Source organism: Dermacentor silvarum, chromosome 1, assembly GCF_013339745.2.
Source record: "Dermacentor silvarum isolate Dsil-2018 chromosome 1, BIME_Dsil_1.4, whole genome shotgun sequence".
NCBI classification, from domain to species: Eukaryota; Metazoa; Arthropoda; class Arachnida; order Ixodida; family Ixodidae; genus Dermacentor; species Dermacentor silvarum.
In genome coordinates this window covers 30,280,083-30,307,390 of record NC_051154.1, presented here as the reverse complement: position 1 = coordinate 30,307,390, position 27,308 = coordinate 30,280,083, and the positions used below count along the sequence as shown (strand labels likewise).

General features: G+C 45.9%; 1 protein-coding gene across 1 annotated transcript in view; it reads left to right on the top strand.

The window, feature by feature from the left end:
• Positions 1-27,308, top strand: part of LOC119459078 (ubiquitin thioesterase trabid-like) — a 78,115-nt gene that overhangs the window by 42,136 nt on the left and 8,671 nt on the right. Inside the window, exons 7-10 of the mRNA XM_037720914.2 lie at positions 2,077-2,148; positions 4,378-4,576; positions 22,442-22,686; positions 24,835-25,058. Coding sequence (XP_037576842.1) covers positions 2,077-2,148; positions 4,378-4,576; positions 22,442-22,686; positions 24,835-25,058 — 740 coding nt within the window. The remainder of the gene's footprint in view (positions 1-2,076; positions 2,149-4,377; positions 4,577-22,441; positions 22,687-24,834; positions 25,059-27,308) is intronic.

Below are 27,308 nucleotides of genomic sequence, written 5' to 3'. Positions count from 1 at the left end.
CGATAGTTGTATGATCACAGGATTCTTCTCAACAACAGTAATTATGCGGCAGTTCCGTCTCTTGATCACCGCCCTCTTTGACCAAACATCAAGGGTGGATTTGATGCTGTTTGAAGCGGCTTGATGATTACGATATTTAAAAATTTGTAACAGCAGTTAAAGGAGTCAACCAATATCATACCTGCCAAGTCTCCCGGATTACCCGGGAGACTCCCGGATTTAGACCATTTTTTCCGTTTGCACGGTTCACAGGAAAATCTTCTGGAAATTGCTGTTGTCTCCCAATCTAATCCAGTTAGAAGTTCATTGCGCAAAACATTGTTGAGAAAGTAGTACGGAAACACTATAGATGCGCTGTTTCGTTAACCACAGAGCCGCTCCTTACGCTGACGGGGTTGTTGGGTGCCATAGTGGCCCTAATCTCATTAGTAAGCTAGCCAGCGAATGCCGCCTTCTGCAACTAGGAACACTAGACTCTCCATCGTTCTCCTCGGCGTTAGCCGCTCTGGCGTTGCGTAGGCCTAAGGTCAGTCATGGCTTTAAAAGCAAGGAGTGCTAGCGCAAAAAGTATCTTCAGGTATTTTTAATGTCGAAGTGACGCTGGGTATTTTGTTGATACCACAGAGCAATGCAGAGTGTGAGCGGCAATTTAACATTCTCAAAAATACGAGGATGCCGTGCCGCTCGTCCATGTGTTGCTCACTCAAGACGCTCGGAAACGTCATCCTCACAAAACGTGAAAGAAATGAAATTTCTTACAATCAAACATCGGAATAATTTTTGAACCTTCGCCGTGGTTGCTTAGTGGCTTTGGTATTGCGCTGCTAAGCACGAGTTCGCGTAATCAAATCTCGGCCGCAGCGGCCGCATTTCGTTGGCGGCGAAATGCAAAAACACCCGTGTGCCGTCCATTGGTTGCATGTCAAAGAACCCCAGGTGGTCAAAATTAATCCCCCACTACGGCATGCCTCATAATCAGATGGTGGTTGTGAGACATAAGACATAAAGTGAGACTTTGATGTTCATGTGGTCATTTGCATATCTGTAAATAAATAAAATTGTAATGAAGTTCTCCTCGCAGTACTTGAAAATATCGCAGTTTGAGGAAGGGGGGTGTAACCGACTGACCCCCCCCCCCCCCCCCCCCGGTCGGAAGATCTCCTGGATTTAGTTTATCTGAACTTGGCAGGTATGCAATATATTCCAAAACGAGATTGCATTTGGATAGTTTATCTTCAGAAACAAACGTACGCAGAATGGACACAACGAAGATGACGGACAACAACAGAGCACTTCGTTGTTTGCTCCATTGTTGTTCCTTGTCTTTGTGGTGTACTTGCTGCGGCTTCAGAAACAAACGTACGCAGAATGGACACAACGAAGATGACGGACAACAACAGAGCACTTCGTTGTTTGCTCCATTGTTGTCCCTTGTCTTTGTGGTGTACTTGCTGCGGACATGTTTATTTCTGAAGTTGACCAAGGCTGTGTCACAATTTGACATGTAAATGAACAAAGCAGGATGTGGGCAACTTTTGCGCAAACCGCAAACGCAGATGCAGTCCTTCACAACTTACCGGATTGAATTGGCTTGTGCATTGGTTTGGGTGGAGTCAGCTACTACTGGATCAATTAGGGTTGACCTACTACATCGTCTGCCTAGTCGCCTAGCTGCTAGGTGACTAGGCAGACAATGTAGTATGTCAACACAAGCAAAATGTGTACATACTTGTTGGCTTTGTTTTTGAGAAGAAGTTGAGGGTTCGTTACGATAAAGGCAATCATAATATCTGAGCTTTTCTTTGTTCTAATGGAATTTTTGTATGCAAACTAGCAAATTCATTCACGCACAGAAACTTGGCTTCTCCTTCAATTTTTTTCTTTTTTTATAAGAAAAGTGTTCATGGAGGCAAGGTGGGAAAGGTGAAAATTAATTTCCAGATTGTTGAAACCTTGAAGGCATGAGAAATGAAAGTTGATTTCGAATTTTTTAATATTAAAGTGCCAGTGTTACTTTGATATATAAAACATTACTTACTCAGTGTTATTTTCTCTTGGGTATTATTTTTCACTTAGAAATCAGAGAGTTTCATCCATCTGTGCAGAAGGTTCTGTTTGATGAACTACTGGATCAGGATGTGCAAAAAGGTGAGTTATGACCCCTTATTTTTTTGTAGTTGCTGGACATCAATTGTGCATCGAACTCCAACCACATTTCTCTCCCTTGGTTCCTCTCCCTTTCCAAGCAAGGCAGTCAGAAGTGTGCATGGGAATGTAAGCATTTCCTTTCCAATTTTGTGGCTAAGTGCACTGCCTCGTGCTGTTACCTCTTAATGGCTCACTATTGCTTGCAACCACAGCTCTGGAGGTGAGATTCAAGGGCAGATCTGAAAGGTAGCCAAACCAATTTCAAAATTTGGCACAACCCTGTTCAGGATCTCGTGGAAGTTAGCTGTTCTCCCTTAATGGTCCTAGTATTTTTGTGCGCTAAGAAGTGCTACATCTAAACATATGTTTATCCCTGGAGAGCACATAATGTCATTTTGGAACCATGGTCTGATTCTACCTGCTTTGGGCTTAAAAATGTGGAAGCAATGAAGCTTCACAGGAAAGTCAACCTTTTAGTGGCAGGGCGTGAGGGTGTGCTAGCAGCAAGAGCACAACCAACTTCAAGCTATGGTAGTGCAAAGGGGTACAACTGCAGTAAGCTGATCTGGGGACTTAAGGTCCAGTGGCCTCATTAATCACAGCAGCGTGCATCTACATGGCTTCACATTAAAAAAAAAAAAAAAATTAGCTGTCCTGATGCTTGTGCATCTGTCCTCAGTGCAGTGAGTGCACTGCTCTCATGTTAATCCTTCATGGCCGAGTGTTGCCTACAGGCAACAAACCCCAAAAAATATATATTCTTGCTAAGCTTTGGTTCTGAGTACTGAGATTTCTACTAAATGTGTTCAGCCAACGCTGAACAAGAGGCAGAAAGTGTCATTTGATGGATTAGAGCAAGAACAGGGGACAAGGAAGAAGCTAGGCATGTAATTTGTTTTCTTTTGAAAGCACGGTGAGAGGAAAAAGACCAATGTAATATCCCCATCTGCAGTGGTATTGCACAGGTAAAGTAGAAGAAATGCAATGTACAGTAAAATCTCGGTGATACGAATCTCGCGGGCTCGCGTGAAATATTCGTGTCACCTAAAATTCGTATCCTTAATTTTTTTTATACATCTTAAACTTTTTTCTCTTCCTCAAACTTCTTTATTTGCCTTGTGCCCTTACCTGTGCCTCCTCATGTGCAGTGGTGCCCTTAGTGGCAGCTGCTGTCCCTATAGCAAACTTGGCCTGAAGTTTCATTACCAGAAGTATCAAAGGACTCTGTCTGCTTTTGGTGTTCTTCCTGGTGTGGCACAGACAAAAAATCTTTTGGTTAAAAAGTTCCTGAAAAATATTTTTTCTTGACATTGAATATCGTTATTCTCAGTGTATTTTGCACATTTAAATGAAAAATATAATTTGTTTTTCGGGCATTTTTTTGTCTCATCTTAAAGGGTTGATTGGTTCAGCATGGCGTGATGAGTGACTCGTTACTGGGATGCACATTGGCATAGACTGCAGCGATACGCTGTGGCCCCAAGAACTTTTGCATTGGTGTAATGTACTGCCTCTAATGCTATTCTAGAAGCACCTATAGATATGGATGCAGTACACATCACTAATTTTCATTATAGTCATAACACTATGCTGGGATTTGTCAAGAGCGCTCTCTCTGCTTGCACTACTATATTCGTGGTCACATTACATTTGTGCAAATACAGTAGCTGCCTTCTCCCATCCCTGCCTATCCAAACAAACGACTCTAATTAAAAACCAATTGAAACGAAGAATGTTACGCTAAACAGATAGTTTTATAGTTATTTCAGTACACTTACAGCTTGCTTTGACGAAAGGTAAACATCATGGAAGCTGATGGAACAGTCTTTTGACAAATATGAAAGTCTTCTTTATTAAAAGTTTTTTGATTTGGCTATAGGAACAGCATTTTTTAAAAGAATTTGTGAAAACTTGGTTGTAAGTGTATACAATGGTTGGTACTGTTTTGGGATTCTGCCACTTTATTTTGTGGTATTTATGCTTCCATTAATAGGCATCAGTGAATTGAATACAAGTCATGTCTGGGAAACAGAATAACTGTTTAGGCATAGTGATGTTGAACGGATTTATTCTGTGCACGGACAATGCTCAATGCAGCAGGTGCAGGGAGAACCCTGCAAAAGAGCCACATTCCAGTGCTTCTCTTATACAAAATATTTTAAGTGGATGTAATTTTAATAGCTCTACTTAGTGTGCAAATTTATGCCTTGTATTTTGTTCCTGGCCCAGAGCTTGAGGAAGACTCAGCCATCATCAACTGGAGCCTGGAGCTTACCGAGACCTTGGGCTCAAGGCTGTATGCCCTCTGGAATCGCAGTGCTGGCAACTGTCTTCTAGACTCTGCACTACAAGCCACCTGGGGTGTGTTTGATCGGGACAACTCGCTGCGCCAAGTTCTTGGAGACAGCTTGTGCGAGGCTGCCTCCGTGTGAGTGCAGCTGCTTCTGTTTTCTGGGTTACCTGTTTTCTACTGGAAAATTTGGTGTGGAAAAATTTGGAATACAGTTGATCTCGGATATATTTAACTTGAAGGGGATCGCAAAATAGCTTGATATATAGATGATTCGAAATATGAAACATGCCCGTCTTAACCCTATCTAGAAATTCCGCACGTCTCAGACTTAAGAAATCGGGAGTAAGTGGGATTTGTTACTCCAAGGCTGCGTTGAACGAACAAAAGCTTACTTATTCTTTTTTTTTTTTTTTTTTGCTGATGAATGTTGCAATTAACTTCTGCTGCGGAACATTCTTTGATAAACTTATTGCAATTCTAACCTTAAAAGCCCGTGTCGCGCCCGGCCTCAGCGATGTGGTGTGTCGACGTGGTGTGCTTATTGTGTATTTTTATTCAGGATAAGGTAAAAATGAATGCAGTGTGGATGCAAAACAGCTATATGCGCTCTGCCGAAACTAGTGCGTGGGCGTTCCCACCTGTGCATCTGTTAAAATACACCGTTAACCCTTTGAGGGTCGAATTGTTTTGCCAAATGCGACCCCCCAGGGTCGATTTTTTTTATTGCTGATTTAAATTCTTCGAAAGAATCTATTTCGAAAAAATATGGTCGTAATTTTTTAAAAGTGACAGTAAAGTGAGGAAAAAATCGTTTGTGTTCTAAAATACACAATGTCTATTCGTGAATAAGAAGATAAGCGCGCTGAAAAATGGTTGTGTGCACATCCGGAAACCGAAACAAGTGAGAAGCCTTCGTCCTATCGCCAACAACAGGCTATAGAGCTTTTGTGGTCTCCAAAAAAGGAACCGCAAAAACGGCAGCATCGTTTGTGTATATAGGCGGCTGCCTGGGAACAGGTGTAATCGCGCCGCGGTGGGCGATAAACGATCGAGTAACAAGCGGTCACCCTTTGAGAGATTTGAAACCAGATAGCCATCAGTTTAGTGCAACAAGCGGGATCCGCCGCAGGAGAAAACCGTTGCCGCCGGTGCCGCGCGCGGGCGCGCGCGCCCGCCCGGATGCGCAAGCGCGAGAGCTGACGCGCCGTTAGCATAAAAAAAAAAAAAAAAAAGAAAGAAAAAAAAAACGGAGAGCCATTGGCGCAAGTAAAAATTCCACGTCTTCACGTCGAGCGGCAGCACATACCAAGCGAAAGAAATGATAGAAAGAAGAGCGGTGTTCTGTGGAAGAGCGCACTTGCCGCCGCCGCGCGCGCGCGCCGGGATGCGCGAGCGGTAGCTGACGCGCCATAAAAAAAAAAAAAAGGCAGTGGCGCAAGCAAAAATTCCACGTGTTCCCGTCAAGTGGCAGCACATACCAAGCGCAAGAAATAATCGAAATAATCGTGCACTTCGCCGCCGCGCGCGCGCGCGTGCGCCCGGATGCGGGAGCGATAGCCGACGCGCCGTTGCAAAAAAAAAAAAAAAAAACGGAGAGGCCTTGGCGCAAGTAAAAAATTCCACGTGTTTCCGTCGAGTGGCAGCACATGCCAAGCAAAAGAAATGATCGAAAGAGGCGCGCTTTTTAAATGTACAAGCGACACCGTACATGTACGCCATTGACCATTTTGAGGGTGTTCGCGGAGGTCGTACATGTACGATATTGACCCTGAAAGGGTTAAAGGAGTACTGACACAAAAATTTTCGAACTTGTTTTTTCTGCTGTAATAAGTAGCTAATGACCCAGTAATCACGGCGCGAAACCTCATTTGCTTCAGAACGCTACAGGTAATTATTTGGAGTCTTCTTTGCAGCGACCAGTCCAAGTTTCGGTTTCAGAGAGCAACGGGATGGGAGAAGAGGGATTGTAAACACAGTGAGCACGTGATCGCACAAAACTGTGACGTGTTCAAGCCAGTGCGCTCGCAGGCGAGCGAGCTTCGTGTTGCTAGTTCGTCTGCTACGCCTGCACGAGCTTTGCGATGTCATCGCCGTCATCGTTTTCGTCATCCAGCGGCGACTATTTCCTCCAGGCGGGAGTCGCCACCGTATTAGACCTGGTCAACCACTTTTGATTCGATCCACCACAGGCGAGCTGGCGATCGCTGGGAAACGGTATAGGCCTAGCTCTCTGGCCGTCTGATCCGGGGCCGACGGCTCTTGCGATTCGTCCGCAGCTCGTAACAAAGCGCCTATATTCGTCAACACAATCAACATCTGCACATTTATGACGCTCATAACTGACAATACAATTAGTTTTGCCGACGGCGTTGGTAGCGATGAGAAAACACGTTAGCAAGGCGAGCCGCTTCGTAGAGACGATTGCTGCGGCGGCTGCGCTGACCGCTTGCGAGCCAAAATCACGCCAACGATTAACCACAACGTTTCATAACATGCACACTTTCGAGGTCACTTTACACTAAGAGTTATCTCGTGTCACAAACAATTGAGCCGATGTTTGTGCCGCCGTCAGCAGCGAACAAGGCCAGCGTCTCGACCAGGGAGAAGAAAGAGCACCGGGACAATCGGAGCTGCGAGAAATTTGCTTGAGGTCGGTTTTGTACTGACCGCTCGCAGAACCCTAATATGCCGTTCATGGTAACTATACAAGGCTAACCCGGTGCTGCAGACATCTCCAGTTCGGCATCCCATGTCTGGAGCCATTCAGTGAAAAGATTAAGTACCATTCACGCTTTCTTATGGTACACGTGTATTTGACCGTGAAGCCTTTTGCATTATTAAAGCAGCGAGGCGATTCTCTTTCTGATAATGAACTGCTGCATGTAGTATGCCTCACTGCATAATGGTTCTTTCCACTATTGGAATGCTTCACCGCATTACACAGCTGTGTTGTGCTTAAGCTTACTAAAGCAAATCCCTGATTATTTAGTGCAAATAAGACCCTTGCTGCACGATGCATTCATATCTTGAGAGACTGTCACGGTGTAGATCTTTTCATTGTAGTAGGCTCTTGAATGTGGTTTATACAGACCAATATAGGAAAGAAAATATGAAGCGTATACTCTCTGTTGCACGCACACAAACATGTTTATGTCAATTCAACGACAGACAACTTGTAACAAACCTTACTCTGAAACACTTCTAAGTCTGGAGTCTCTAACTAGTCTGCAAACTAAAGTATTAGGTCATTGAAGTTCACACATCATCATATGATTCGGTGTGGGGTGTCGGAGGAGGGGTCACATCCGGAATGGTGCTGGCATCCAGAGGGCTACTGAGGGGTACCCAGTTGGAGTCGGGCAGCGAGATGACCTGTCACGATGGGGCAGGAACGTAGGCCAGGAGGGAAGTCTAGGCTCATAGAGGCTGTGGTCTGTGCTCCGCTAGACGCCTCCGCAGAAGTACACCAGCTTCAATTATTGAACCGTAGGTGCAGGAGCACCATGCATAGGTAGAAGCCCGGACCCATCGTTCTACAGGCTGCTTCTTCCGCTGCTGCTGCCTTCTTCTCTCGGCCTCCTCCCTCACAATGGCACCACTCTTGCATTCCACACTCGTGGCACGAGGCTCTGCGGAAATTCTTTTTCTTTATCCTTTTTCGGTTGCCATTGCACGATTATGCTCGCACCTTCATCATTGTTGTCGTCTTCGCCTTTCTTTTGTAACAAAGCACGTGCACCTCATGGCAGAGACGCACCTTTCTCACTTTTACTTCTGCCCTTCAGATTCATTGTATTGTTTGATAGCATCTGCCAAATCAATACCGTTTAATTATGGCATGAATATTTCCAGTGATGTGGGAGCTGATCAGCCGTCTCGTTAAAAGCACGCTTGCAGGGACGCAGCATTTGATATATCAAATGTGTTGGTGAATGGGAGCTCGATGTACTCGTAGTACAGTGCTATACCTTTACATGGAATTTCCAGGGGTTGTTACAACTGTTCGATATAGGCAATAATTCGATATATCTGTGTTTGATATATCCGGGATTGGCTGTACTAGGAGTCATGTTATACCATTGCTGCTGCAGGCCATGTTGCTGGTTGTAGTTTTCAATCATCCTTGTTTGACGAGCTCGCCTCATAGACACTACTGTAAAGCTCATTATCCTCCGCGCCACCCATTACTCTTTTTGATTCGCGTTACCTTATAGCTCTTGATGAGAGTCTGGAACAAAACCACACACCATGTGTTCAATATTCACGTTCACACTTCTTATTGCACTCTTAATGTGATGCGCTCTTAATGCACCTAAAAGCATGATGCAGCTAAACCTGCTAAACAATGCACCTCGGCACAGCTGATAGTGTTGAAACTTGCTTGACGCTTGATATATGCCGCAAATGCAGCATTGGCTGTGTGCAATGGGGTGGGATAAATTGACGATGATGCCATCGTCAACAGGACAATAACTAGTGCTATCTAGTTGCAGCTTGCAGTGCGTGGGAGTGGCCTCTGATATAGCTCTGGTGCACCATTGCAATCTTGAAGGCCATGCATGCAGATATGTGCGTGAAGCTTGGCGAAACTTTTTTTCTAAATATTCCCACTTCAAAGGGGGTGTCTAGGCGTTACATGAGTAAATATGGTATATGCATGCTTTATTCTGTTCTTGTTCGGGAAATGCGATAGACAAGTTCATTTCATGTTCGCTAGAAGAGCAGCAACGAGCATGGAAAGGCTGGAGTGCTTGAAACAAATAAACAAAACTGAACAGTGTGGTAGGCATGAAATGCCTTGAGAAACTTCATTTCATCATCTTAGGGAATTTTATGTACTTGCTGCACAGTGTGGTAGGCATGAAATGCCTTGAGAAACTTCATTTCATCATCTTAGTGAATTTCATGTACCTGCTGTATGTGAGCTGAATAGTGTGCAATTTTATAAATAAAACGATGAGAGACGCTGGATTCACCATGGCAGTTTCTGTACAGGTCACCAGATGCCTTTCACGGCATTTGTGTTGGACTCAATGCAGTGCCTATGCTCTACAGTTGGCTTTCCTTAATTAGACCCTGACGGGACGATGAAATTTATCGGAATTATCCAGCTGGTCAAATTAACCAAAATAAAGAGAAAATGCCAAAACACACTGCCTGATTCATTTGGCAATATCTGCCCAATTCAAACACGTTCTCAAATCAAACATCCGCCCACTTTTCTATGTGGATGAAACTAATGTAGAAACTAACGTAGGAACACCATTAACGCTCCTGAACAAAGTAGAAATCTAACGCGCACCTTATTCCTTGGCAAAAAAAATGTGTTGCATAATGGTGGCAGCACAATCAGCTTCGCCACACAGTTTTTTAAAGTCAGCTTCGGCACAGTACAATTGTGTTATGTGGTAAAGGATACAAACGTCGCCAAGGTCTATTTGTTTTGTATCTGATTGCACCGTGCAGGCAATTTTTGGCCAAATTTTTCTGGAAAAAAAAAACGGTCCGTATTACTATCAGGTAAATACTGTAATCAGTCATTGCGATTGACGGTTATTGCTTGAAAATCTTCGTATGGGGGGGCTGAAAATAGGAGTTTTCAATGAGTGATGACATGTGTTCAACACGTTCACTGTCCCCTAAGCTTCACTGGGACAGATACTGCCACTAAAGGGATCACTATTTGGGTCACCATAAGGGTGAGGCGCGTGTGTGCGCACTGCTCAAATTCAATTTATCCGGTGAAGGCCAGTTTTAGGATCGGAACTTTAGGAACTTTGGGCCCATAGAAATGCATGGGCGCCGGCCAGGACGTTCAGCCGGGATTGAATTAACGGAAGTCTACTGTATTTCACTCTGTAAAGTGACGAACTCAGGATAAGGTTCTTGTAATTTATCAGAAACTCAAGGGTGAACCTTTTCTTTAGCTCTTTCTATCACAGGCCTGATTTAACAAAAGTTGGTCGAAATTGGGCAGAATGGCATAACATGTTGTGGCTTATAAGCTGTTGTGACTGAATACATGTTGTTTCTTTGGGGTGTGTGCATGTGAAAAATACTGTTGCAAACAGTGCATTTTGTTGAAATACATTCATCATGAACATGAGTAACAGTGTCAGGCAGGCTTGGTGGTCGTTCAGGTCTGTGATTTACACCAAAATATTCGCTTACAAAAGTTTAAAATGAGGACCCTGCAACTGGCTGCAATTGCGGTGCTTTGAGGACAACTAGCACAGTGGCAGCACTGCAGAAAAGATTGCACAAGTGCAAATAACCGGCGAGATAAATTTATTCTAAGGGACCTCCTGCAGGGTAGATGTGAATGCATCAGATATTTTTGTTCTCTCTCGGTCACGTTTGCAGCAAAACATGCTGTGTTAGCTGTGCTATTCATAAATAGTTCAGTTCATCTGTACATGTGGATGCCATCAACTAGGGGTGTGCTACTATTCAGAACTTTTGAATAACGAATTGAATAGTCAGTATGTATTCGAAAATGCTTATATTTTTCGAAAAGTTTTCGAATGCCTCGCGTTGACTCACACAATGAATACATGAAATTGAAGCAAAAAAAAAAGACGTAACTGTCATCGCATCCACAGCGGACACAACATACTAAAGCATGGTGCATTTCTCAGGGAGCCAGCTTTACTGGCAAAACCACACTCACTTGCAATAAATTTTGTTTTAAGCTTGCATACATTAGGGATGCCGTGAATCCTGACCGATCAGTAAACTTGGCCTGCCTGATCACCCGAAAGAACTGCAAGAATAAACACCTTTGGTAAAAACACATTTCTAAATCTTGTAAAGAACTCATGTATGCAAATCCTCGTCAGTAGGAATTAATACAGTAGAACCCCACTGTTAGGTTTTTCACGGGACCGCAAAAAAAAAAACAAAAAACAAAAAAACGTAGGAGCCGGGAAACAGGAAAAATTGAGAAATGGGAGTAGTGTTGAACTGCACACAATATTATTTTAATTCTTATGTGTGACAAAAAAGTAGTTTAGCCCGACAGCCAAAGTATCGATTGCAATGAGCTATACAAAGTAAGAATAGTAGTTTTATCGTCCATATAAACTTGTAAACATTTGCTTATTAACTAATTAACAAACATGGTGTTAGCGCCCACAGGCAAATATGAACACATCACACTCGATGAGCGCGGACACGCGCAGTTAAGCGCCGCTGCAGAAGCGAGCGAAGTGACCTTGGTGTTGTTGTCTATCGCTTCAACGCAAACTGAGCGCTGAGAACACGCAGCACGCACAAAGCTGCAAGCCGCCGACGCACCTACACTGTGTAGACTCTGCCCCCACGCAGATCGCTTTCAAGATACGGCCCGCGCGCAAGCCGTATCTTGATGCCAGAGCAGTATGATGCCAGAGCACAACGCTGCCCGCTATCCCTCCCCCCTCGCTCCCTCGCCGGTGCCTCGAGCGCAACGGAAGGAGGCGTGCTTCCTCCCTGCTTTTCTTTCTTTCGCGTGCGAGACACGATCGTCGCACATGCAGTGCGACCTGACCTGCATGTGTGCGCACTGTATGTGCGAGTGAAACGTGCGAGGAGAGCCGACGACCGCGTCTCGCGCACGGAAAAAAAGCACGGCGCGCGGCGACGGCGTTATTGCCCTTGTGAGCCAAAACCAGTTTTAGGGCCACAACGCGCCATAGACACCATCTTTAGATAGCAAATGCGGATCTTAAAGGCCATACTTTTGCTGGCGGAAACCGAAAATACGTAATAAGTGTCGCCCCCAGCACTTTGGGCGGCCAATGCAACCAAACCAAGCAACATGAAAAGTCAAAATGGCCACTCGGGCCAGCGCGGTGTGGCAGTTCGCAACGTATTATGCGGTAACGGTCCCACGGTTGCGACGTAACAGCAATGCATTGGGTTCTATGGGAGCTGTGCCAGGACCAGCCGAAAACGACGTAACAGTGGGGTTCTACTGTAATGCTTTTAAGTGAAACCACATGAAACACAACAAATAGCAACACGTTTGGTGATCTCTTTACTTTGTTTTCTGCATTAAATAAGTACCAATACCAGTAGTGCACACGGGCTTGCTTTAACAGTGGTGTGATGCTTTTCCTTATCTTACAAGACCTTGATGGCATTATCATGTGCATTTTGAGTAGGGATGTGCAAATATTTTCAAATACAAGTAGAATACGAATAAGGCTAAATATTATTTGAATATCGAATCAGATATAGAATATGTGTATAGTATTAAAAAGTTGCAAAACAAGGAATAACAATAGCTTTTATCACCCCTTTAAAATAAATTTATGAAACTGAATCTTACTAGGCTGCAGCAGGTTAAAGAAATACTCATTACAGGTAATGACCTCTGATAATGTCGGGTAACGCTGTTAGGTAATGCACTCATTGCAAAGTGTCATGCAGAAAAATTAACTGTTTCACATGTTCAGAAAGTAAGCACTCTCTATGTGCTGCGAAAACACTTCTGCCAGTAGAAAAGACTGTTTGGCCGCCGTGGTTGGTAGGTCGAATTCCAATGGCAGTGTCAGAAAGGGCGACCGATTCTGTGACCAAGCACGCCACTACGGCATAGAGTGACGCCTCCACATCGGCATTTGGAACACAAGTTCTGCCGCCAGAGCAAGGAGGCGTTCGTACGCACCATGCAACCGGATATGCAGCTACCCAGCATCCTTTGCATGCTGTTTTGTCTGCATCTCTGCCCACCAGCGATGGCCTCTCCGTGAGGCATTGTGTAGTGCGCATGACACTATAGGGACCTGGAGACGGGCGATAACGCAAGCACCAATCAACAATGGCAGATTTATTTCCTAAAAGGCAGGGTACAAGCAAGTGTAGAAACAATACGTACACAGAAAATAGAAATAAAAAACTTTTAGAAAATTGCTGACTTTCGCGTTGCGGCTTGGCACATACAGCTGTCGGTGTTGTGAAGAAAAAGAGGCACTCTTGAAGAGAACATGTACAGGGAAAATGAAAGCTATGACCTACTAAGAGCCTAATGAAATGCATAAGTGGACAGGACAAGCAGATATACCCAGAAGTGAACTGGAGAGGAAGCTAATGGGACACATATGGGGACGGTGCCGTTGTGCAGTGTCATGTGCAGAGATTCTAGAATGCTACAGGGCACTGTTGAACTCGACGTCAGTACCAAGTAAAACCACCCTCTCTCTAGCAGAAAGCACGGCGGGTACAACACAGACCCGGCTGTGCAGTAGAAGCGTGGGGAGAGATGGCATACTCCATAGTCGAAGCTCTTCTTCCCGGTCGCTTGTAGCCACAGTTATGCTTCAGCCACTATAGTTAGGCTGTGGTTGTAGTAGCTGTAGCCTACTAGGCTGCATTGCAACAATCTTTGTTTCCACAACCCTCCTGGAGATGGATATAACACAATTGACAACAGCAGTAAGCCTTCTGATAACCTTAATGGTGAGAGGGGCCAGTCATGCCAATCGCAGTGAGTAATGCTTGGTTCTTGTATGTAGTACTATCTGGACATCACGGCGAGTAACTTGTATCATAGCCTCCTAGGGTGCTATGCTAGTACTTAATCCGCTTTCCGGAAACCACCATATCCTTACAAATTGCGTGTAGCTGCTCAGCGAGTAGCAGCGAACGGCATCTCCGACGTAACCGATTACTTTTGGTGTCTTGGCAGGGGGGGGGAGGCAAAACATGATTTCAAAAGCTTGCTCGTAAGCGGTGGCTTCAGCGTTGCGGTCAGATTCATTCCTACACTGTTCAAACTTGAACTTTCACATTGACAGCAGTCGCTCTCAAGCAGTGAGAGCAAAAGCGCACGGTGTGATATAACGGCGTCCATTGCATCCGTCAATATTAGCGTAAACAGAGGCCTAGAGGCAAGCAATAGGAAATACTTCTATTGAGAGTTCTGGTCCATTTCACTGATTTTGGCAAAGCAGTTTTGCTTGCTCCGCGGAGTGCTCTCAATCTGCCATTGGAACAGCCTTGCTCCAGAAAGAGCAGAAAGTGTTGCTCCGGAAGTGTTCCAAATCTGCCGTTGGAATTCGTTATTATAGTGGCTTTGGTGTTGTGCTGCTAAGGATGATGGTTGCAGGATCAAATCCCGGCCACTGCGGCTGCATTTCAATGGGGGCGAAATTCAAATACACCTGTGTATCGTGCATTGGATGCACGTTAGAGAACCCCAGGTGGTCAAAATTAATCCAGAGTCCATCACCTAGTCGATGGCGAGCACGGAGCCCCGCAAATGTGCGACGCAAACGAGCCATAACGGCGTTAGCGTCCACTGAAACGAAGCGACGGAGTTCGCATCGCCATAGTCACCGGGCGGCCGTCGTAAGGCGCCAGCGGCGCGCTGGCGATATGCTGGCAAACAGCGCCGTGAACGGCAGCTGTCGGAGCACTGGCATGTGAAGGAGACGACGGGACGAAGGCGCTCGGTGCTTCCAGTGATTTGGCACTGTGGGTTTTAAGGCCTGACGCACCGGAAAACGCATTTTCGTGTGTCTGCTTTTGAGAAAGGTCGTCACTTGTACGAGGCAGATCACATTCGTGGCATCAGGTAGCATATGAAGCAGAAAACGAGCGCAAATTTGCGATGCAAATGCACCACGCGAACGGAGCTCACCGCAGTAAGCTAAGACGTGGAACTCCAGCAGTTATATTACAGATGTTATTTTGCTGTGTGCATTAACATTCTCGCTTATTTAATCATGTAAATAGGCGAAGAACACAAAAATTATGAACAGAAAAAAAAAGGAGACATACGTCTTCCTTATTCTGTTTCTTGAGCTGCTTCGCTGATCGCACATGTCTCAGTAAGTTCCCGTTCTCTGTCCATTGTAGTTCTTTTATCTTTGCAGTGCTTCCCCATTCTTAATTGCTTATAAACTAGCCCAATCTTCAGTTACGGCCCATTTTATATAGCTTAGCGTGATGTGAGCCGTCGGTGACGGCGAGTGTGAACACGCCACTTCGTTGGCGTTCGCCGTCGATGCACAGCACGGTCATGTGCCGGACGCAACCAAAGTTGGGAATTGCTAGGAAGGAAAATGTACCGTAAAAGAAAGACTGATACACTATAAGACGGCAAAATGACTACAAATCTGAGTGTTCGCCTTCGGTGCCCAAGCTCCGGAGCCTTTACACTGCGGAGGCGAAGACAGGCAATTGGGACACGAAGCTCTTGCATGTGAACGTCTCTTTTATTAACGTTAGAACAACTAGACCATAGCAAATCAGCATCGGAAATGTACAGTGCCCAGCGATTGAAGTGCTGGCAGCGCGCGGCTGCCGCCCTTATTTTTTTTTCTGTTCGCGCCACAGGTGAGCGCCGTGAGCGCGAAAAAATTGTTTTGGTGAGCGCCAAAAAATAGTTTCATTTTGGCTCAGTGCATGCGTCGGCCGGTTGCGGCAAACAATAGCTTCGTTTTTACCCGATGCAAAGCTGTCGAGTATGAAGAGCACCGTCTACATCGCGATGGGCAGTGACCTGGCCACATTGGTGAAAAAATAATGGGGATGTGCACGCGGTATTGAAAAGCGTGTCTCAGATGAAGGCGCGCACCACGGCCGCGCTGTCAGGGAAGTCGCGAGACCTTTGCCGCTGCGAGCGCTAATCAGTCACGAGATGACGAGAATTGCAGCTTCCACATTGCATTCGTGCAAAATAGAAACAGAATTTTCTGATTCATTCAGTAAATAAGAGCGTGTTGCATTTGTTTTTTGTTTTCTTGATATCCTCAATAATTCGACATTCGGCTAATTCAGACATTCTTTTCGGTCCCGTGAAATCCGTGCGAGCGCCAATCAGTCGCGAGATGACGAGAATTGCAGCTTCCACATTGCGTTTGTGCAAAATAGAAACAGAATTTGCTGATTCATTCAGTAAATAAGAGCGTGTTGCATTTGTTTTTTGTTTTCTTGATACCCTCAATAATTCGACATTCGGTTAATTCGGACATATTTTTTCTGTCTCGTGAAATCCGAATTCACAAGGTTTTACTGTAGTCTGTAACTTCCCTCGCAAGCTAGATGCCAACAGCACCTTCTCCTTGTTCATCACTAGATCATCAAAAGCATTCCATACACTGGATGCCACCAGTGTACACGAAGTTGACACTGGCACGGCAATGTCCCCACTGGGTTCCACGTCAGCTGCCTGGAGCTCCCTTGTCACAAGGCCTTTTAGCCAGGTCGTCAGACCAGACGCCTGATGAACTGTGGCCTTAAAGCTTGTATCAAGAAACATGGCCACACTGGCCACTTTGTCAAAGTCGCACTCCGCAAAGAGAGTCTGTTAGCAATCCTCGAGTTGCCTTTGCAACCTTTGAGGCAATGCAGCATTCCAAAAATAATTAGAATTTGACATGACAATGAGGGGGTACTTTTCACCACTTAAGATCACAGTTGCATCAAATGAGGTCTTCAATGCCTCCACAAATGCCACCGCATCTCTCCACTCTACAGAGTTAAAGGCATCTTATCTTGTGTTCGAAGTGGTGAGCTCAGATGTGATGGTCTCTGAGTTCAAGGAGCCTTGAGAGCATGAGGGACTGAGTGTTCAATCTTGGGTCAACATCCTGCACAACATGGAGCACGTATTTGTTCAGCTGCCTCTGCAAATCTGTCAGTCTTTTCTGTGCACTAGGGCTATGCTTGTAGTGTCCTACAATTGCTATCACATTCTTGCAGAGTTTGGTGGTCGCCGGAGTACATGACATCACATCGGTGACCGCCAGCTGCTAAGTGTGCACGAAACAAGGCTCGCTGGAGCCATGGTAGTCTCCTTGCAGCCGCTTGGATATTGTGGCCGTTGTCCATTACAACGCACTTTACGCAGTCGGTTGGTATCTCCAAGTCAGTGCATAGTTGCTCCAATGACGTGGCAATGTTCACAGCCATGAGACTCTCTGGCATATGCCGTGTGTTCAAAGTCAACTTTTTCATCTCGAACTTCACCATAACAAAATAACACGTGAGGCTTATAAAGCTCTCGTTGGTAAGCAATTTCCAGATATCGCTCATAAAAGTGAGAGTGCTTGTTCCGTCTTGAAGTGCTTATCTCAGCTCTTATTGTACCTTTGCTCTTGATTGGTTGTATAGTCACAGTATGAGCTCGTGCGACAATTTTGTTTGAGATGGCAAACTGTAACCCGGTGCAGCTGCATTCATTAGTGCTTAGAACCCCTGGTTTTCTACGAAGTTGTAAGGCTGAAGATCTAAGGTGATCATCTCTGCCATTTTCTGGTGAAGTGCGTTAACTTTCTTCGGAGACAAGGTCTGCTTTTTCTGCTGAAGTATATCACCCAGGGTCGGTTGACTCTTCGACAGTGTTACATTTTTTGTATTCTTCTATGAACAAAGAGTGCTGTTTCATGGGATTTTTAAGAGTTGTGGTTGTTCCCATTGACGTTTGAAGAGCACTTTCGCACAACCTAAATCAAGCTCTCAACGATGAGTCTCCTGTAGTACCACCAAAGAAGACTTTTTCAGGCTTTCTTTTCAATGCGAAAGTACATCATATCTTTTTATGAAAGAACCACAGAATGAACCTTGGTTAAAAAGAAACGAAACTGCTCCTGTCTCACAGGCGCGGGACAGATAGACTGAAACGGGGTAGACAGATGATGTGCACGTGACGCGAATTTCTCAGTGAATGAACGTATTGTTAGAAGAATAAGGGGAAGCATATAGTTAGTTACTTGCTCGAATATTCGCAGTTTGTGTGAATATTTGCCGTTTCTACCGATATTCGGCCATGCCTGAATATTCGGGAATTTTCAAATATGCATTTCTCGAATTGAATACACTTCGAATAAGGAAAATATTTGATTTGTAATTGGAAATTTCCAATGTTCACACGCCCCTGATTTTTAGCATTTCTGTGTCCATCCTAGACTTGTCAGGCTTTTGTCCATGTCTGTTGTCCTGGTTTACTGTATCCTGCTATATGCTCGGGCAACAAAATTAATGAAATACCAGCTATAACCCAATAAGCCAGTTCTTTGAAGGTAACATATTTGGGTAAACGTCCTCTCAATGTCACAGCTACCATTCGCAATGCAGAGCACTGTCAGCACTACGTTTACTTCCAGTAAAGCTTTTCCCCCCTTTTTCATGTATGCAACATGTATTCAATGCGCCATTGTTGTAGTCATGTAAATGCAGCTACTAAAAAAGCAACAACTGTTCATTCACTGAAGGCCAGCATGAAGATATATGCCGTTTTTCGCTTGTCTGTTAACCCTTCCAGTGTTGGTTTTCTTCTGAGCTGACGCAACTCGAGATTCGTGTGTGCTTTTTTCTTCTTTTTTTACATTATAAAATGAACACAACGGTTTATTTTTGGTTATGCAGAAGGGAAAAAAATGACAAGGTTAATGAAAAATGTTCTCTTAGTATCCGAGGGGAGAGAGTGGAGAATGTGAGGGGTGCGTCAGTGACACTGAAAGGATTAAGTGGAAATGAGGCATATACCATATTCATATTTAAATGATTATAATTCGATTTATCTCGGCCACTTGCACACACAAAGTTGGCAGTGTTCATTAGTTTTATAACCCTCGTATTTATTATCCTTTCTGAAAGGACCAACCTCGGCGAGAAATCTGGTTTAAATAAATTTTCAAAAGCCTTGTTCGGGGTGCAAAATTTGGGAATTATTGGGTTTTAGCTGAAAACAAAGGGCTCTTTATATATGTTCTGGTACAGCCAGCACAAATACGGCACCAGTTAAATCTGACAAAAGGTTGCTCACGTCTCCAGCAATTCGCTGCATTGCTCGGGCCATCCATTCCATGCGACCGCTCGTTAGCACTCAAATTTAACACACACAACATTGGCATTTGGCAGTGGATGCAATTTAATACTGTGTTTGGATGTACTGTTTGCCTCCTTCACCCAGAATATACCATAATTAAGTGTATCACCTGCAGCAATGCAAAAATGAATAATTTGCAGAAACGGGCTGGTGGCACCATCTGTCATTGTCAAGACAAAACATGTCCTGCTGTACGCCTTATTTAGTATTAGTTTTCTGATGCAGGTCATAATTACAATGACTGGAAGGCGTAATTTCTTTGTCTCTTAGTTTTTGCACAGTATCCATGCTGTTGCACAAACATAAACAGTGCATTACACTCTCATCTAAACATTACAGCTGAGTACCACATGTCGCATTGTGACGGTGCTACCAGTGCATACCTGTGAACTCTTCCGAATTGTCCGAGAGCCTCCCGAATTGTTCTCGCATCTCCCGATTGTACGGACGCGGCCTCAAATCTCCCGAAAAGTAGCCGCCACAGCACCGTGTTTCTTCTTCTTTTTATTTCTTTTTTCTTTTTTTTTTTACGCTCTGTAATATAACCATGCGAGAAATTTAAGTGGCGCTAGAGCAGTTAGTCACCAGCATGCACCTTGAATCGTGGTAGCGGTCGCCGGCACCACCACGAACGCGACCAACTGAAGGGCGCTGCTATATTGGATTTTCCGGATTGGCTCGTCTCAGGCTGGGTCGCGCGTTTTTAGCAATCCAGTCGTTATATGACCGTGAGTGCGTTGGCTTTGTCAGGTTGACGAGTGAAGTGCGAATGCCGAACTACTCTTTGTTTCCCCGAGTTTACCGTATTTTCCGGTTTATAACTCGCACCTTTCTATAAGACGCACCTGTTCGTTTTGTAATGATGCATCCAGACGAAGGACCGAATCCGGATTTGCAGGGCCAGACGACGCGTCACGTGACCTCACATCAGTGATTTGCCTCGTCTGCGCCTCTTCGTGAGCCGCGCGGACGAATAACGCCAAGCCGTTTTTCACATCCGGATTCTGGTGGGGTAAAGCTGCAGCTTTATCTTATAAACACGCAGTGTCTGGCAACCAGTACACTTCTCTCCTGCTCGAGGACAGCTGCATTGCAGTCAGCATCAGTACTTTGTTTGCTGGCGCCTGGTTTCAGTGCTTTATAGCTCCTGGTTTCATTCACTTCTATGAACAATGAATTTGTGCCATGACGCCACCTTTTATTTCATCCACATCGTGGAAGAGTTTCCCACTTTTGGGACCTCAGCCATGCAGATTATGCGGACACCGTCACCATCAGGGAATAGTGACTCTCTCCTGCTATGCAAAAAAAAAAAAAAGAAATCTCAGTCAACTGCTCGCTAGCAGACTACAAAAAAGTAGGATGTGTACAAATAAATCTGATATCTGGTTGTTTCAGAGCAGTAAATGAATACAGTATCAGCGAAAACCAGTCACACTCAGTGGTGCAGTTAAATGTAAACAGATCAATATTATCTCATGCATGTTTATGCAGAAAGTCGGTGCCGACAGCATGGCCATACAAAACTTGTGTGCACTCGTGATACCCCTTCCACGTGAACCCTCTGAATCTGCATTGGATATCTCGGGCGTGATTGAGCTTGTACACTACCACACGAGCGCGCTTGAAGACACTTGTGTAGCGGCCTTCGATCAGCACCAAGCTCAGTTTTCAAGTGATATACATTTACCACGGCCCTCTCCATAATGACTTGGAAACGTGCGACACTTACCTGAGGCAAGGTACCGCAGTGTAACCTGCAGCAGTGTTTCTGCCGATATAGAACGGTGCATAACGGTATCCTCCCTTCGTATGCCGGGCCCCCACGCGCGACAGCAGTTGCAGACACTGATCTCTGCTTACACGAAGCAATCTCCGGTATTCGTCGAAGTCAGTCTTCAGGAGCTATTCGTAGAGCAGGTTTTGGACCTCCAATTCTTTCCTTCCTATCCAGTCTTTCCACCAACAATGCCGTTTTCGTGGAAACAAGTCATAGTCCTCGTCAATCTCTGATGGAACAACAGCCATCGTGGCCAAACGTCGCTTTTTGCTGGCCTCCATTTTGTAGGAAGAAACTCTCAAACCAGTCTGCTGCTAGCCAGCGCAGAGGCTGCGGTCGAGAGTAATCCGGCTCGGTGGCGCTGTCGTCTGCTAGGGCCTCGTCCGCCGTGTGGATGTGCTTGCAGCCGGACGGTCACTGGCATAGTCGTCCGCGTCCGTTAAAAATCTGGATTCGGTCCTTCGTCTGGATGCACCATAAGCGATTTTTAAAAATTAGTGACGTTTCACTGCGTGAATATTTCCACTCCAGGCGCATTTCTGCCGTCGTGGTTGCCGCGATGTTCCGTATAAAGTCCAAGGGCGATAACATCATCCTCGCGCGCCGTATGCTGTATGTGCGAGTGAAAGCATCTGACGGTGAGCTGAATCGCGCACAAGGGAAGAAAGCGGGAAGGCAGCGCGTGAGGGAGGGGGGGTGGCTTGTACTCTGGTAGCAGCTGCGTAGCTTGCGCAGTTCGCCGTATCTTGACAGCGATCTGCAGATGCGACAAATTGGGGGTGGGCCGGCTGGCGGTCGGCCTGCCGCCGCTTGCGTTGCTGCTCCGCCCTTCTCGCATGGCGCTTGGGAACCTGATCACGAGAACGTACCCGGCACCTCGATAGCGGGCACAGAACCCGTAGCAATTAAGTCAGCCAGCTTCGCGTGGCCATAACATCGAATCTGATTTTGACGGCCGTTTTTCCGGGGAAAAAAAAACATTCATATGTCGCATTGTTCTGTAAGACGCACCGACGAAAAATTCAGAAAAAAAAGTGCGTCTTATACACCGGAAAGTACGGTAGTTGGAACGATTGATGGCATTTGCAGAAGTCAAGAATAAGTACCTGCAAGTATTTCTGAGATCATACATGACTGAATTTTTGTGCTTTGTCACTTCGCGGAGTCATGAGAAGTATGGACTTTGTACCACGTGCGCTGTTTCACACGGCGGCAACCTTTTTTTTTTTTTTTGCCCCCCCCCCCCCCCCTCCCCCCCGCTCCTCATCTTCGTGTGGCGGTCTCCCAAATTGTCATGTTGCTAGGTTGGCAGGTATGCCAGTGCCGCCTAAGAAGTCTTGTGGGACACGTTGCAGTGCCCCTTTGCTTGCACATACTCTGAGTATCTGTCTTCGTCACGCAGGCTGTATCCCAGGTGGCGAGAGGCGGAGGCTTTGCAGGCTCGGTTGCTGCACTTCTCGCTGGACGAGGCACAATGGCAGGAGGACTGGACCACTCTAGTTTCCCTGGCTGCGCAACCTGGATCAGCACTGGAGCAGATGCATGTGTTCACTCTGGCTCATGTGCTTCGGCGCCCCATTGTTGTGTATGGCGTCAAGTATGTCAAGAGCTTTCGTGGCGAGGCCCTTGGCTATGCCCGTTTTGAAGGCAACCACTCTTTATTTCTCTTCTGGTGATTCTACCTTTTGATGGGCTGGAGAATTTCAGCAGCATTTGCTTTCTTCTTGCACATGTCGTCATTCTGTATGAACTCTTGTGCCATGTGGGTGCTAATTTTTTTACGACGTGCACAACAACAAGAGTTGGAAGTGCTTTCTTATTTTTGTGGTTTTTAGTTGGCTTGCATGGGACAATCTACTAGAGCCAACACCTGGAGGTTACATGACAACAGCTAGCCCAAGCTGTTGGTGTGTGTACCTGAATGTTTTGTGCCTGCATGCTTAAAACCAGATAACAAATTTCGTATAAGTAAGCATGCTGAAACGTAAGATTTATGTAAGTTTCCTGGAAGCCTGCCCCTCTCTCTCATTTTCTTTAGTGCCTGGGCGCAAGCATCACCTTTCTTAATGCTAAGCACAGTGAAAGTTTTATCCAGGCGTCATCATCAACCTGCTGTGGTTGGTTCGTGGCTATGGTGTTGGGCTGCTAAGCACAAGGTCACGGGATCAAATCCCGGCCACGGTGGCCACATTTCGATGGGCACAAAATGCGAAAACACCTTTGTACTTAGATTTAAGTGCACGTTAAAGAATCCCAGGTGGTCTAAGTTATTCCAGAGTCCCCCGCTACGGCGTGCCTTGTAATCAGATCGTGGTTTTGGCACATAAAACCCCATTTTTTCCATCATCACCAAGAAAATACCTCTCCTTGTGGAGGCATGGGCATGAAATATTTAATCTGAAGCATGGTAGCACAAATAGACTGTGTTAAAGACTTGTGTATGTATAAGTTCGACCTAGTCTGCGTCAGTGAACACTCGAGATCCGCCTTGTCAGGTGCGCGCTGAAATGCACCGTTTTATAGTTCAGCATTGCTTGACCACGACTGATGTCAAGCTTTTGCGGAACACAGTGACGGAAGGACAGGTGCTGTGTGTGCACTCTTTTGAATTAGGGCAGCAGTGCATGCCGCAGGCTGGCCTATTTAGTGTGTTACCTACAATTACGCTTTGCACGAGCACAGCTGCGGCTTCCACCGTTGCCACTCTATTTGTGTTCTGCTCTGCGCAAAGGCAGCCAGTTGTACTCACCTCGTGTTCTATCTCGACATTGGGGTTGCCAGGCACTGATTTCCTCTAAACTTTTCTTGAAAACTGTCCTTGCTGCTTTCCTGTCAAGAACACTGTGTCGCACAGATATGTACCTGCCGCTCATGACCTGAAAGTACCAAGCGTACAGCATTGAAGAAAGGATAGGCACCCAAGATAGTTGACTATTATTTTGGGGGGACAAACTTTCTTCTTAAATAAATTACACCAGGTTAATCGAAACTGCCTGAGAAGCAGAAATTTAGAAATAAAAGAGATAAGAGTATTCTGCTCAGCCTTTACAGTAGCTCGGGAATAAAAAAAGGGGAATTGTCCACACATGTTAAGTAAATTTTGGATGCTACCTGTGGTGAAGACCCTTTTTTCAAATTTTGGTTTGTGTGTGAAGAACCTTGACAGTGTGAAAGCGAGTTTTCATCCACTTGAAATTTGAAAGCAGCACAAAGCTGAAAGGCTTCATTTGCCTGGAAGTTTGACAGGAGTTTGAAGGACAAGGGAAAGAAACAAGGAAAAGGCAGTTCACACCTAAAGAGAGCCAGGTTCCAGGCAGACGGAGGCTTATGCCCATTCTTACGAATGTATGACCATTGGCACCCACCGTGGTGGCGAAATGGCTTTGACGTTGTGCTGCTAAGCCTGGGGGCGCAGGATCGAATGCCGGCCGTGGCGGCTGCATTTCAATGGGAGTGAAATGTGAAAACGCCCGTGCACCTTGCATCGGGTGCACGTTAAGGAATTCCATGTGGTCAAAATTAATCTGGAGTCCCCCCATAATCATGTCGTGGTTTTGACATGTAAAACCGCAGAATTTATTTTTTAAATTTAGTGCCCATTTGCCATCGGTGTTGAACTCATGACTTTAAAACAGCAAAATATTGTGGGGGATGCAGAAAGGTCACCAGCGCCCTCTAGCTCACATGGTGGAGATAACATCTGCATGGATCTATCCACCGCATCTTCCACTGTCTTTTGCATGCCTCTTGGGGTTGACCATCTACAAGCCTGTTATTGCTCCTTCTTCTTATCAGGCATCTACATCCCACTGTTGTGGGAGCCAAGTTTCTGCTGGAAGTCCCCCATTGCACTTGGCTACACACGTGGCCATTTCTCAGCCTTGGTGCCCATGGAGCCAGAGCCAGAAGTGATTTGTGGTGCTGGGGCTAACGCGCGGGATGACCTGCAGGTGGCCTTCCTTCCTCTGATGACAGCGGACCGTCAGCTATTGCCATTGCACTTCCTCACTCAGGGAGAGGTTAGTCTGTCCTCTTGCACATTCCATGTGTGCTTGCACTATGAGCTCAACAGTGTCTGCCTTGTGAGAAAGCTTAGGACATAAAGTAATCAAGTTCTTAGATGTGGAAAAGAAGAGAATCCTAGGAGATAATGAGCATGTCAGTAATAGCATTGGCCACTGGGTAACATACCATATTTTCTAAAATAAAGGCAATTGTAGACGTAGCAATGCTTAAGAAAATGAAGCAAAATCATTGTAGATATTGGAGAGCAGAGTTATCTATATGAGCATTTAAGGGGGGGACACGGCTTTCGCATAGCCAAAAATGGCTAAAAATTAAATTTTTTGGAAATAACATTTTCAGTTTCTATAACTCTTTTTCTATCTGAATCCGAAATATCGTCGCTGAAAACCAAGTAGAAATGCTCTAAAAATTGTTGTATCAGCCAAGGTGTCAAAAAATTTCGCGAAAATTTCAAAAGAATGGCGTTTTTCAAGCCATGATATCTCCAGAACGGTGCAGCTGAGTGCCGCCATGTTGGTCTCGTTGGAAAGCACATTTCTCCATCTTCAAATTTGCCGCTTCAGCTGTCTCCTCCATACAGAAACAAGCACACAAAAAGCACATGATTGAAGGTCGTGCCAGAGCCGCCGATTGGCCGCGCCCGCCACGTGACTCTAGCGCGGTTCGCCATTGGTCCGGTGCTCGCTCCGCGATGGCGTCATCTGCTCCACTTGGTTCAGTTTCCTCGCGAGCGCTGGACAGTTTCCGTAATCTTGACGAGTGTCAAAACGGGCGCTACGCGGACATCGCAGTAGCGTGGCCGATCCCGGTTTTTGTGGACGTCTCAGACCTGCAGCTAAGCATTCTGAGCATCGGCGACGCGGACTTTGCGATCAAGCTTCGGGCACGGAATCCTTAGATACGCGGCTAAGCCTTTGGCGCGTAGGCGTTTCGGCGATCAAGCACATCACGCGCGGCCTTCTCGGACCCTTGCTTTAAGCATTTCATGCATCGACGCCTTCGACTGCCTGACTAAGCACATCGAGCGTCGACTCCTCGAGCCCGCGGCTAGGCATTTCGCGCATCAGCACATCGCTGATCGAGTGTTGACTCCTCAGACCCGCGGCTAGGCACTTTACTCGTTGGCACCTCGAGCGTCGACTCCTCGAGCCCGCGGCTAGGCATTTCGCGCGTCGGTACCTCGGACTGCGCGACTAAGCTAATCGAGCGTCGACTCTTCGAGTCAGCGGCTAGGCATTTCGCGCGTCGGCACATCGCTCATTGAGTTTCGACTCCTCGGAACCGCGGCGAGGGTCGGCACCTCGAGCGTCTATTCCTCAGACCCGGAGCTAGGCATTTCGCGCATTGGCACCTCGGACTGCGTGACTGAGCGCATCGAGCGTCTATTCCTCGGACCCGCGACCAGGCATTTCACGCATTGGCACCTCGGACCCGCGACTCTGCACATCGCGCGCTGACTCTATTATGTATCATATTGCCATGATATCTCGTAACAATACCTATCATACCACTCCTTCATAAAGAGAACCTCATCATGAGCTCTGTTCACTAGGCCACTTGGGCTGGCACAGACACCTGGCTGCAGAAGTGAGGCATCATACAAAAGTACAGGCTGGAAAGCACCTAGCAGCCGCATTGCTGCCTATCTATCAGTGGCTCTCCTAACCTCCATAGCCATTGTCAATGGAAGATGATTCGATTCTACCTAAAGAAAACAATCCTCACTGACTGCACTAGAGACTGCTGTCAATGAGGCAGTCTGCAGGTACAACACTAGAACTACTGTATATTCATGACATACAGTCGAATCCCCCTACAACGAATACCGCTACAACGAACCGCAAACGCAGAAAGCGGGAAGACAGACGGTAGACTAATGCCTAAGCACACGTACTGCAGCACACGGAGGAAGCTACGGCAGCTAGGCTCGAAGCGCATACGAGGCAGTCATATTGAAATGCCGATGGCTATATGGTAACGCAGATTTAGGGTCGTACTCGATTCTAACGCGCACGCACTTTTTGGACCTGTTTTATCGGAAAAAAAAGTGTGCGTTAGATTCGAGTAAATACGGTACGTACCGTATATTACGCAGCAGGCCGCTGCCAACTCGGAGGCCACATGCAGCAGACGCAGATACATGCAGTGCAAAGATGAAATTATTTTTCTGTCTTTTTGAGATCGCAGGCGTATATATATTTGATTTATTTAGCTCAAAATTACCAATGATGTATTATTGAGAA